Genomic DNA, 12,837 nt, shown 5'->3' with positions numbered 1-12,837 from the left:
TCTCAGATGGGTTCAGAGTAGGCACACTTCATTTGCACGACTAAGACACCTTAACTAAAAAAGAACTACCATTTTAGCAACAACAAAAAAGTCAGAGTGACACCTCACCTCCAGGAATCTCAATTCTGGCTCCATCATCTTGGTCTCCAGCAAATCAGACAAGAAGCACTCAAGAAATTCTTCTTTTCCTCCTTTGTCACAAGCCCAAAATGACAGAGAAAAGAAAAGCAGAAGCTCCCTGCTCTCGTTACTGGCATCTGTCGAGCTCTTCCTTCGGTAAACACACGGGAGAACCCCTCCTGCTCGATGCTGCTTTTACTACTTTAAAAAAAAATGGTGTCATTCATGAGTAAAATCAGTCAACCCAGTTTCACTTGGCATCCTCAGTCTGATCCAATTCTGTGTCAGAGGGGAATTGCCATGTGAGGCCCATTGAAGTTAACTGACTTACTATTTAAATTAAGCTATAAAGACTCTCATCTGGAAGCTACTGTTTTCAGCTGCTTAACTCAGAATAAATCCAGATTTATGGAGATGAAGGAGTCTGGTGGAGAAGGAATGAATCAAACATGACGTCATATGTGACTTACAGCAGGCATTCAAAGTCAACCCAGTGTGCTCAGGCTAATTTAGCAAATAGAATAAGAGTTGCTGCTGCACTGAAGGAGACAGTGAATTGGAGTGGTACGTGAGGTCAGATATTGCAGATGAATACCACCCAGCAAAAGCACAAGGTGACTTTGTCCACAGTAAAGACTGTTCAATGTGAAATGTAACACGTTGATGAGTAGTAATTGTTGCATCTTTGTTCTTCAGGTGTACTTTAACCAAAAGGTTCCTCTATAATAGAAGATAAGCCTTTAAATGACAGTATCAATCATGATAAGAGCTTTTTACAACCTTGACACACAAAAAAATAAAAACATTCTGCAATCTTTTGTATTAGTCCCTGGAGACCAACCATGGATCATAGGGTTCATTGTTGATTAAGAAAAAGCTTTTGTTTGTCCGTGATATTGCAGAGCTGTTTTGCCTTTCCTTATTTTTGTCCGCCCCTATTTTTACATTCCTCTGCATTCAAGTTGGATGCTGACAAGTAAAACAAGCTGACTTGCTTTTCAGATTCTATGTCAGATTTTGCTCAAAGTAGCTGCAGAAGATTGAGCCATTTTGCATATTTGTCCTTGTGAAAAGATGAGTGGCTTCCCTCAGTGTGCCCAATCCAGACGTCTGAACATAATGATTAACAGTAATGCTTCTGTTCATATACTGTATACCAGTACACAAAAAGCAAAAACAAACAAACAAAAAAAATACATTTGAAACCTTTATACAAGAACGCCCTCTAGTGTTGCAAAATAACTCATGTACAGTACAGCCACGAGAAGGAGGGTTCAAGTTGACTTGCCTCTGATCTCAGATGTTACAGTCATTAGAAAATATTATTTTATTCTATGATAATAATATTTTGAGGAAGAGAACCCGGGTCTGGCTTAATTTTATTTGTAGCTGTAATAGCACACTGTGTTTGTCTGCAGCAAATTTAAACAAGAAGCAGATGGCTTTTAGAAGTAGATGAGATGCCAGTTGAAATGCTACAGTCTGTGTGCAAAAGTTGATCTCTAAAATGTGATAAATGTAAGTGAGTACGTTTTTTTTTTTATTCTTGTCACACTTCTCTAACTTGGCAATGATGCACCAGCTTGCAGTGTGGGCTGTGTAAATTCACTTTTTGTTTTTTTGCAAGTACAACACAAGTCACAGTTTCATTTGGATCACACTGCATTTTTGTTGAGAGTTTAACATCAGACAAATATGGTATGCCTTTGATCTCACTGAGTTAATGCCACTCAAAATATTTTATTTATTTATTTTAGCTTAATTTGAGCTGACCTGTAATTTGTAAACTGAATTAGTTGGTGAAAATCCTTTATGGTACATTGTACCATTCATAACGCTTATTAAAAATTGGAGAATGCATAAATAGTTGTTGTTGACCACCATGCACTCATTACTTCTGGGGGGAAAAAATCCAGATTGGTTAACATAGCTTGTATTTTTGTATAATGTATTTTCTGCTCAATTGTTTTTGTCTATTTTTCACTCAAGATATAGAACAAGCCTTTATCAATCATGCAATGGAGAAATTCTGGAACAAAATATATATGTAGTTTTAAATATTTTATAAAAAAAATTTGACTTGAGTTCGTTGTCACATTTCTGTGGGGCCAATTATGTATTACTCGTGCACTCACTGTAGTTGTCTCGCCATGCTGCACTATTTGCATATACTGGCCACTCATGCCAGAGTAGCATCTGCTCCATTTGCACACTGATTGAGGAGTATCTGTAACATTTGCACAACCAACATTGTCCCAGATGATCGCACTACTCGTCACTTTAAACCGCATACACACCTTGAAGTCTCAGCGCCCTTTGCACAATGGTCATTGCACCGGACTATTGCAATATTAGTAATTCGAACTGCTGTAAGTGCTAGAGGACTCTGCATCTTTTTGCACAATTGTTTTTTTTGTCAATGTCTTTATGTCTCCAAAGTGTTCTGTAAATTGACTGTCTGTTGTACTAGAGCGGCTCCAACTACCGGAGACAAATTCCTTGTGTGTTTTGGACAAACTTGGCAAATAAAGATTATTCTGATTCTGATTCTGAATATGTTATTTTTTCTATTTTAATAGCTAGGTCAGCTGCATTGTAATAATGTTCTGCTGTGTATCTCACAGGTATCGACACTGAATTACAATACTGTGAGTCTTTGGGGAACCCTCTGTATTTTGGAGAGCAACATTAATATTGGACCTTTATATTTTAGTTTTGGACCAATTTATTTTGTTTTAAAAATGCGTGACTCGCTGGCCAGACACACCCAAAATAAATCAAGCATGTTGATGCTCACCGTCTTACATAATGAGGAAGCTGCAACAAGTGCCAAACAGTTAAATTTGCAGTGCTTGTACACCAGTTACGGTAATCGAATCAATTACACTGACACTCATTTGATATTTAGCACATTACAGATTCCTCTGATACAGTAGATTAAATGTGCTTCACAGGCTGGAAAATAAGCATGGATGAAAATAACAAAGCATCCCACCTTGAGATCCTTGGTGGAGTGACACTCAATCTGATGAGAGACGGATGCAGTTTGGTTCATCTTGGCACATTACACATGGACGGCTACTTTATCCAATTAATTGAGGTTTCCTTTCTTCCTTCACCAAAGCAAGATGTCTGATGTCTGCTACGGGGTCTGAAGGTTTCCCACTGATGTTGTCGTTAAGCTACATCAGAGGCAAAATGCAGACTCTTCCATCCTTCTAGTGGTGAATCGTTGTCACTTGACAGCCTCCCTCCCGTTTTGTGTTCATGTGGAGTAAAACTCAGAAGGCTGGCCAAAGCCTCCCACGTACAGTTGGAAATGCCTCTGATCAGGATGTACACTTGAGGCAAAAACATTGCAGGCATCCACACATTTGAGAAAGAATATCTCCCAGCAGGATTCATGCCTGTTTAAAATGCATTTCAGCAGCATGTGTTACTAATGTGCTGTTAATGAAAACCTCACAGTGATGCATTCAAAGTGTTTGACCTGCAGACTCCAGATGCTCTTTGTTTTGTTGAAGAAAGCTAAAAGAAAAGAAGCAAACAAGCACAAATTTGTCAAATGTAAGGACAGAACATTCAAAAAATATTCAAGCTCCATGCTTCTAGGATTCTTTTGTCCTACTATGTTACAGGAAACAGCTCCAGTATTGTCATTGTCATTAAAAATGTATGAGGATTGTGAATGTGTATGTGTGTGTGTGTGTGTGTGTGTGTGTGTTTGACCTTGTGAACTCTACATGGCTTTATGACAATTATAGTTACATAGTTAATTAAATTGACTGTATATCAGTAAAACAATGATTGCAAAGGGAGAAGCTACAATCTACAAGGACTAACATTCAGTTGTATTCTTATCAGTAAATGAAATTAACTAGAAATGGTGGGGTTGGGGGCAGCTGGAGTCAATAAGAAACTCGGTCAGGTTCAGGTCCTTCCGTCCATTTACTGTACTTTACTGCTCTTCCTAATTAGGGACGCAGGTAACAAGTGCCTATCCCAACAGACTTCGAGAAAGTCAAATCCATCCATCCATCCATTTACACTGAACTGGTTGCCAGCCAATCACAGAGCACATAGAAACAAACAACCATTCGCACTCACAGTCATGCCTACGGGAAATTTAGAGTCTCCAATTAATGCATGTTTTTGGGATGTGGGAGGAAACCGGAGCGCCCGGAGAAAACCCACGCAGGCACGGGGAGAACATGCAAACTCCACACAGGTGGGGACAAGAACCACACCCCTCATAGATGAAAGAAAACTAACTGATCCTCCGCACTTGGCAATGCAGGCAAGGATAAACCTCCAACAGACTCTGTGGGGTGACCATCTGTCTCAGCCAGTTGGGTTAGTACACCCACTTAGCTTCCAAATTTAGTGTGAAACAGTGAAACTGTTGTCGAGGGCACTTGTGATCCAATTATTATCTTTGCAAAGAGCAGAAAAAGTAACAAAAGAGATTATGTTTGATCGTCATGTGTTATTTTAGTTCACGTTTTGGTGCCTACTGTATCTAGATAACAATGTGGACCGAGGAATTAATTTTCACTTTTCGCTGTTACAGTCCACTTGCAATGGTGCCAAATGAGGCAGTGAATCCGCAGATAGTTTAAGTAGCATCTGTTCTTACACAATCAACTCAAAGTCATACACCTTTATTAGCAAATCTTTTTAAAGGTGGAGGTCCCAGGAGAAAGCAGTTCTCCCTGAGACTTTGGAAAGAGGAGTTTCCGAACACAAAGTAGAGAACCATAAGTCCTGAATCTCAAGACAATGTCCAGGACAGACTAAAGCTACAGAAAGAAGAAGAAAAGCTGAAGTCTTGAATATTAGATTACTGTAGCTCCCTTGGCAAGTGGCACTCGGTGATTTTCTTAACACTTATAAAAAGACAGTTGTATGCCTCTGTGTATTTTGAACTGATCTTGGAACTGATTTTGTGTTCATTTGTACTTAGTTTCCACAATTTTAGATGCCTTCATAGGGTGTCCAGTTGTTCCAAGGTACAAATACAGTGAAGCACCGGTCTGAAATGTTTCATCTGTTCATTGAGCTGAGAAACAGCCACAAAAACTAAATACAATCAACAGGACATCATGACCATTCCGGTACGGTATCCATCTTTTGGACTGCTTGGATTTGGTGAAGGTCTGCACTCTATTTGGTGGCATTCTTGTAGGATTGAATGTTTTACAGTGAACCCCTGCATATTCAAGGTTTGGTATTCGTGAAGTCAGTATAGCAAACCCAGTATTGCTTTGGCGACATCTGATGGCATGTTGGTGTCAACTAAGTATGTTGAAGTGAGTTGAGACATACACACGTTCACTTGCCAGCTTGTTGAATTCTAGCTGAGGCTCGCTGGCAGTAAATTATGTCACGTTGGAGCATTAACATAATGTTTCCAACACATTTATTTTGCCACTGCCAAAATAAAACGGTAAAGAACCCAAACTGAAAATGGCCAGAATTTCTAATTTTCAACTAGTTTCAGTCAGCCCTGCGCCCCCTCCCTATCTACCGTTTTTATTTTTGACTATTTATGTTGTACTGCACTGTATATAACTTTATTTTAATAGTACAAATAAATGCTTGTCTTTTCATTTAATAATAATAATATTAATAATAATGCATTCAATTTTTAAAGCGCTTTTTCTAGACACCCAAAGACGCTTTACAAATTGACACATTAAGCCTACATGTTTTTAATTTTGTTTGTCTTGTCATTGTTGCCCCCACGAGAAGACATGCCAACCATCTGGAGAGATACAAAAATCTCACTACATGTATTTTATTATTGGGTTGAAAAATGTCGATTTACTTTTTTACTTAAGTACATTTATAAGCGTGTACTTTTACTTAAGTAAAGGAGTGGCTTCAGCACTTTTACTTTAGTACTGAATACCAGTACTTTTGACATAAGCAGCGCTTTGCCGCCATTTTGTGGCATCTATAGGCATTTATAAACCTTTATAGGGAGGCATCAATCACTTATTTTCGCAGCGCTCAGTCATATCCCCCGTGAATAGTGGCCGTTTACTGTGATGTCATTTAGAATTGACGTACTTGTTTTCGACACTGTTCAGTAGTTAATGTAATCTTCTTTTCCTTACTTGCTATGGTCGCACTTCATTATCAAACACTTTCTTTTCAAGATGTACAAATATAACAGGCATATTTTTCATATTCCCTCTTTTGAAATTTGTCAGTTGTTTCCGTTGAAATCTGTGTTTGTAGAGGTTCTTAAGTTAACCAAGTCCGACCTTTCATGACCTCCCAGAGTTTTGAGACTCCTGTGACAAGTGTCGAAGGAGTGGATCTCCAGCCCTATTTTCCCTGGCGTTCTGGTTGTCAGGAACCCAGCCAGGAGGCACTGGTAATGGGGGAGGAGCCACAGTTTCTTCCCTTTCCCCTGGAGGCTGGTCCCACTCAAAGTTGAGCCTCCCCGGGGCTGCAACCGGACCCCTTGGATGTCTCTCATCCAAAACATCCACCTCAGGGGATGAATCAGGCTGACCTACTGCACGTGTCGACTCTTTGATGGGTCTCAGCCTTCTCATAGGAATTATGGAGCGGGATGACGAGTGTGGCTGTTGGCGGCCGAATTCACCACTGCCTATTGAAACACATGTTCAGGATCACAAAAACGCCACTGTTGGGGAAAGTATGTTTACTTTATGAACTCACCATGACTTCGTCTTCTGAGAGCAAAAGCAATCTCTGGATCCACTCCGGGCTGCAGGGAGTAGTATTTCTGGGATTTAGGCAAATTCTGAGAAGGCTAGAAGAGGAAGAATCAAAACAGTATAAAGTGGAACTGTTTGTGGGTGTTTGGGTGTGTGTCTTTCTCTTTGAAAAACAAACCCACCATCTCACGGAAACTTGTGGACCGCAGGCTGCGTCTGATGCTCGCATGTCGGCGAATCAAAATCTCCCTGGCTCGGATATTTTCAGGCTGGTTGAATTTGTTGGTGTAAGCCATCGTCTGCACGGGAAGCAGGTAGACTGCCATGGTTACAAACCTTTTTGAAACTGAAAGCTACTTCTTGAGTACTGATTAATGCGATGGACTATCAGTTTGATACACACTGCTAAAAAATACATTTTCTCAAATCACCTTTAATTATGTGATTTTATCAATAATTAACGATAATCAGCTACTGTATGTGAACACACTGATCATGTAAATTGTTTTTCACAATTATACAGGCCCACCGGCGACTCATGTGGTTCTTGGGGGCAACCAGGTACTGTATGTCAGAGTAACAGTCAACATTGTCTTCAGTGGAATTGTAAATTGGAATCACTGAGCTTACCCTCTCCCTTATCTTGTACATGTTCTTTGACAGGATGTCATGCATCTTCCTCACATCACCAGTCAGGAAGTTCTTTTTTGGTCGAGAAGAATTCTTCCGCTCGTCGCTGGTGAGAAAAATTATAAACTAGTGACAGTTACTCATTATTGCAAAATTGACATTGAGTCGATTACTCGTAATGCAATACAATTATTACATTAAAACAATTAATAAATAAAAACAGTACTAGTTAATGTCAAATATTATTAGTAAACACCTTATATGATATATTTGAATTAAGCTCACCAGTGATGTTTTCAAGACATTACTGTTGCAATATAAGTATTTTTCTCAACTTACTGAAGAGACACAATGGATGGTGCTGCACTCAGGTCACCCACAGGTGTGTCCAGCAAATCAATGGCTGTTTGCAGCTCAAGTTTCTTGTATAGCGACACGATACTGGACTCTGCCCTGTTGTCTCGAAGCAGGATGCGTCTCAAAAAGCGATCGTTGAACTTTTTAAACCTGAGGCACAGATTGAAATGAATAGCTAACTATTGGTGAATTTTATCACTGAAAAGATTCCAGCCTTTATTATGTATTTCTACAGCCCTACTTGTCTTTCCAATAGTAGTGACTCCATTGCCCACACAAGTCTTCAATGCCGCAAACAATGTGCTCCATCACCTTGGCAAAATATAACATCATGTGAAACAAGCAGAACAGACAAATGATTATGATTATGTGTAATGGAACTAACAGACAATTCTTACCCTGTTGTGTATTTCTACTATTAATAGTGCCCAAATCCTTGTTGGTCCTCCTGATATTTATATATTCTATGATGGGACGAATGCTGATACCCTTCCAAGAGGAAAAAAACATATACAGTATTTATTATGATTTACAATTATACATTTACTGCGTATTCACAGTAACAGCAGTCAAACAGCTATCCATAACTACAGCCCCCACCTGTATGAACACAGTGAATATGATTATGGCGATAGAAGCAGTGACAAACAAATTCTTCCGGTTGATGGTGTCAGGCAGAGTGAAGACTAAAGCGAAGCAGATGGCCCCTCGAACACCTCCATAGGCCAAACCGAACTGGTCCTTGAAGGTGAAGTGGATGGTTCGGAATGGGTTGACGATCTGGGAAAGGACCAGGATGCCTGCAGGAAAATAAAATGTTCAAACAGATCATTAAAATATGATTGGCCACACTAATGAGTCCATGTGTTCAGCCTGCGCTTACCAATTCCTCTCCAGAGGAGCGCAAACAGGAGCGTGAACAGGATGTAGGCCCAGTTCCATTCGTGTTCACTCGTAATGGTCACAACCCCCAGGAAGAAGAAGATGAGAGTTTCAGAGATGGTGGCCAACATCTTGATCACATGGCGGATAGTAGTGCAGGACCTCTGAGACACATTCTCCTCAACGTAGTACTTCATGGTTATTGCACATGTTATAATCCTGCAGGGTCACAGACACACACAGGGAAATACACTCATGCAATAGCTGCAGTTTCCACAAAGGGAGGAGATGTTGATTTTTTTGGAAAACATCCATTCATCCATTTTCCGTACCGCTTATCCTCAATAGGGTCGCGGCGGTGCTGGAGCCTATCACAGCTGACTCTGGGCAAGAGGCGGGGTACACCCTGAACTGGTCGCCAGCCAATCGCAGGGCACACATAGACAAACAACTATTCACACTCACATTCATACCTACGGGCAATTTAGAGTCTTCAATTAATCGATCACGCATGTACCATGCATGTACCCGGAGAAAACGCACACAGGCAACAGGGAGAACATGCAAACTCCACACAGGTGAGGTCGGATTTGAACCCAGGTCCTCAGAACTGTGAGGCAGATGTACTGCCCTATTGGAAAACAAACAATATTTTCTCTTTTTGCTGTTTTTTCATGATTGAAGATTCCCCCCACCCAAAAATAATAATAATAATACAGTCCTATTATCTTAAATCATACTCTATGTACAACAGGTTATAATTTGTCGTTATTATTTTATTATTTGTTGACTTTAATTATGAGATTTTAAACACCAGTAGTTATTAAAATATTAATCTACCTAATACTCATCAGACTGCACATTAGTGATTGTGGAATGTTTGAAAAATATATGCCTTTGCACTTAGAAAATGTATTCTATATTAATTAAAATGTTGTTTTAGTGCAAGGATAAGAAAGTAGACCTTGTTCCTCTCTCTCTCAAAATTGTATTAGAACTTTGATGTGAGACAAAGCAAGATGTCTGTGGTTGGGGGGGGGGCAGTTATAAACGGCAGATGATAACTGTTTGTTCATGTGTGAAAATATGATAAGGAGAAATAGGGGAGACACTTCTTAGAGTCACCATGTGTATTTGAACTAGTTCCTTGCATAGAAGATTTTATTAAACTATATCTCTCACTATCCTCAAAATGCTTCTCCTGTCTCTTGTCTACTTAACTCTTAGAATACTTCCCTCAAATTGCAAGATGTGGTCGGACAAACCAATAAACATTTTTACTCTTGTTCACAGTTCAAACTTGAGGTCTATGCTCTACGGAGTATCATACCTAACTACAAGAAGGAGTGATCATTTTACTGTGCAATACAAACAAACATTAATAAACATTCTGCCATTAAAAGCACCATTTTTCTGTGTGAAAGGGAATTGTTTTTAACGCAGCTTTTGTGGTGGATGCCATCAAAATGTTGCATGTGTCCTTTATGAAGTGGCCAGTGGGTGTATACTGCAGGGCAAAACAAACTAACAAAGAAAACCTAACTAAACCATAACAGTGCATGTTTAGTCATGTACTGTAAATCTAAGCAGCACTCACAAATCACATTGAACTTTCTCCTTATTGAAAGAGGAAGAGCGAGTTTGGCATGTTCTGTCAGGTCACAAGAATCTGGAGTTTCATACATCACAATCTCTTGAACCATTCAATACTGCAGCAAACGTTATTGTACTAGTAGTGTGACACTAGTGGGACAATAAATTGGTTGGAATCTTCAATATTTAGGAAAACAATATTTCTCTGGTCTCCTGCATTCCCCTCCTGCCATCATCTTTTCAGATTATATTGGCATGGATTTTTGCACTTGTTAGATGCAGATCTGTGTGTGGTGTGCTTGTTGTACTTACGCAAGAATGCTTGAGATGGCAAACAGCTCGGCCGCGAGGTATGCCAAGTAGCTGAACATGAAGACAAAGAGGGGCTCGATTTGTCGAGCACTGTGGGTGAAGCGTGTGGTGAATGCTGCAACAAAGCCAAATACAAGGCCAAAGAGGAGCCCCCCAGCCCCCACTACAAAGAACCGAGCCACACCCAGAAACACATCGGTGGATTCAAAGGCTGACATGTCTGCCACAAAGGAAAACATGCTGTAAAGTACCTGTAATGACAAAAAAAAAAGGGTTTCACATAAACAAGTTTAAATGGACAGTAAGTCATGAAGCTGCATGATTCCCCAAGTCAAATAGTCTCAGGATTCTGCCCTAAATTGACCAAGAGCTAAAGGGATGTAAGGAAGAATTCCAGTGAAAGTCAATGGGAAGCTCCTTGAGGGAAACTCAGCCAGAGTAAAGATTACCTTTTTAGTCTCTCTGAGACAATGAGGAATTTGCCAGACTGAACTAAGGAAAATATTTTTGTGTCACTGACAATAAATAGCAAAGCTACACTGTTGCTAAACAAAAAGCAAAACTCACCACAGTGACAGCATCATTGAAGAGTCCCTCTCCAAATATGACAATGTGTGTCTGCTCATTAACATCGATGTCATCAAACACATTGAGCACAGCCACAGGGTCCACAGCAGAGATGATGGATGCAAATAACAAATTTTCCTGCCGTGAGCAAAAACTTCATTTTAACAAAGACAAAAGTCTACCGTACACTATTGCATCAAGCTTTTTAAACCTTTGACTATTGTATGCAAATAGACCTCTGTTGTGATTCACCTGCTTCCTGTTCTCATTACTAACCTGCAGGTTGATATCTTGAACTCCAAAGACCTCAAACTGACAGATGGCGAAGAGTGAGAGGCCAATGCCAATGCTGTTCCACAGAGTTCCTACCACCGCATACCACAGTACCGTGCCAATGTTCTCGAAAAAGGGTCTGGTGGGCATGAAGTAGCCATTTTCCAGGACGATGAGTGGGAGCATGTACAGGAAGAAGACATTGGATGTGAGTACAGCTGGCGGTTCCTCTTTAACAGAGTGCATGATGGCGCCAACGATGAGGCCAATGGAAATCAGCAGGCAGGACTCAGGGATCCAGATTGTGATTTTATTGTAAATATGGAAACCTGGAGATGCAGGACAAATAATATGAAGGGTGATCAACATTGTTTTAAAACATTGTGTTCAAGGCTAAATACACAGATACAAGTGTAAAAAGAAAAATTAAACTTACCAATTTTGGCAAAGGAAGCCAGCAGTACCCACAGTGTGATTTCAAAGGGGACTTGTATCCGAGGATAGTCCATTGTAAAAACAGGAAGACTGGCCCGCTCCTCATCAGGGAAGGCCTGGGGTTGATCAATTTCATTGTGGAAAGGTTTGACGCTCTCCAGGCTGGTTGATGCTGAAGGTTCTAATTTTTGGACCTCGCATTTCCCTCCAAAGAAGCAGAGTGACAAAAGAAGGAGCGCAAAGAAGACTGGTCTGTCAGATAAAATCAGGCCACACATTTCCACAGGTTGAAACAGATCACAAGTTTGAAGAAATAAAATGCCCGTTTCAGACGACTGTAACCATTAAAAAATAAAACCATCACAAAATGAGCCGGTATTCCCCATTTGTGCTTCTTTCATTCATGTAATAACTCAAATAATATAGCTGCATTTTGAATAGAATATTGAAAAAGTAAACTCCTCTCTCTGAGCTCTCTCAGGTTAAATGCAATTCTGGTTTCAACTGTTGTTCAACCTGCTTGTCACAGCTGCCTTGCCTACTGGGTGGAGCAAACCAATGTGACATTTCTAGTCTATGTTGTTTCCCTGATTTCAAAGGCTACTCTAGCTCACAGTCTGTTCAAATAGTCTTAAATTAAGCCTTAACAAAACTGCATCAAGCATGGACACCAATTAAGCTCTGTCCACGGGATGCTGCTAAAGGAGCGTAATTAGTATGACTCAAAGAGGATTTACTGGAAAGCAAGACAAACCGGCAAATGTATTGCACTGATTTTTAAAGTGTTGTAATAGTGTTACGCGTGTTCCCTCTAGTGATAAGTGAAGAAATCACAATACAAATAGAATAAAATACATTTAAGCATTAAATATAAATTTTGAAAATGCATTAAATGCAATCAAACATACTCTAGAACGAATGAAAATACCTTGTCAACCTATGGCAAGAAAAATACAAATGTAGTTGGGTAGTCAAG

General features: G+C 39.9%; 2 protein-coding genes across 2 annotated transcripts in view; both read right to left on the bottom strand.

Moving 5' to 3' along the window:
- Positions 1–387, bottom strand: part of LOC133402990 (inactive dipeptidyl peptidase 10-like) — a 41,818-nt gene extending 41,431 nt beyond the window's left edge. Inside the window, exon 1 of the mRNA XM_061677414.1 lies at positions 109–387. Coding sequence (XP_061533398.1) covers positions 109–138 — 30 coding nt within the window. The 5' untranslated portion in view covers positions 139–387. The remainder of the gene's footprint in view (positions 1–108) is intronic.
- A 4,378-nt stretch (positions 388–4,765) lies between these two features.
- On the bottom strand, positions 4,766–12,348 carry LOC133402982 (sodium/hydrogen exchanger 2-like). The gene is given in 14 exon segments (XM_061677392.1): positions 4,766–6,742; positions 6,814–6,907; positions 6,995–7,111; positions 7,443–7,548; positions 7,782–7,949; positions 8,041–8,111; positions 8,198–8,215; positions 8,217–8,288; positions 8,400–8,599; positions 8,683–8,900; positions 10,587–10,837; positions 11,154–11,291; positions 11,430–11,755; positions 11,863–12,348. Coding segments are annotated over 14 exon segments (2,406 nt in total). The 5' UTR covers positions 12,140–12,348; the 3' UTR covers positions 4,766–6,392.
- Positions 12,349–12,837: the final 489 nt, after the last annotated feature.

Source organism: Phycodurus eques, chromosome 1, assembly GCF_024500275.1.
Source record: "Phycodurus eques isolate BA_2022a chromosome 1, UOR_Pequ_1.1, whole genome shotgun sequence".
Classification (NCBI taxonomy): Eukaryota; Metazoa; Chordata; class Actinopteri; order Syngnathiformes; family Syngnathidae; genus Phycodurus; species Phycodurus eques.
Note: the sequence above shows the minus strand (reverse complement) of the source record. Positions and strands in the feature narration are given on the sequence as shown.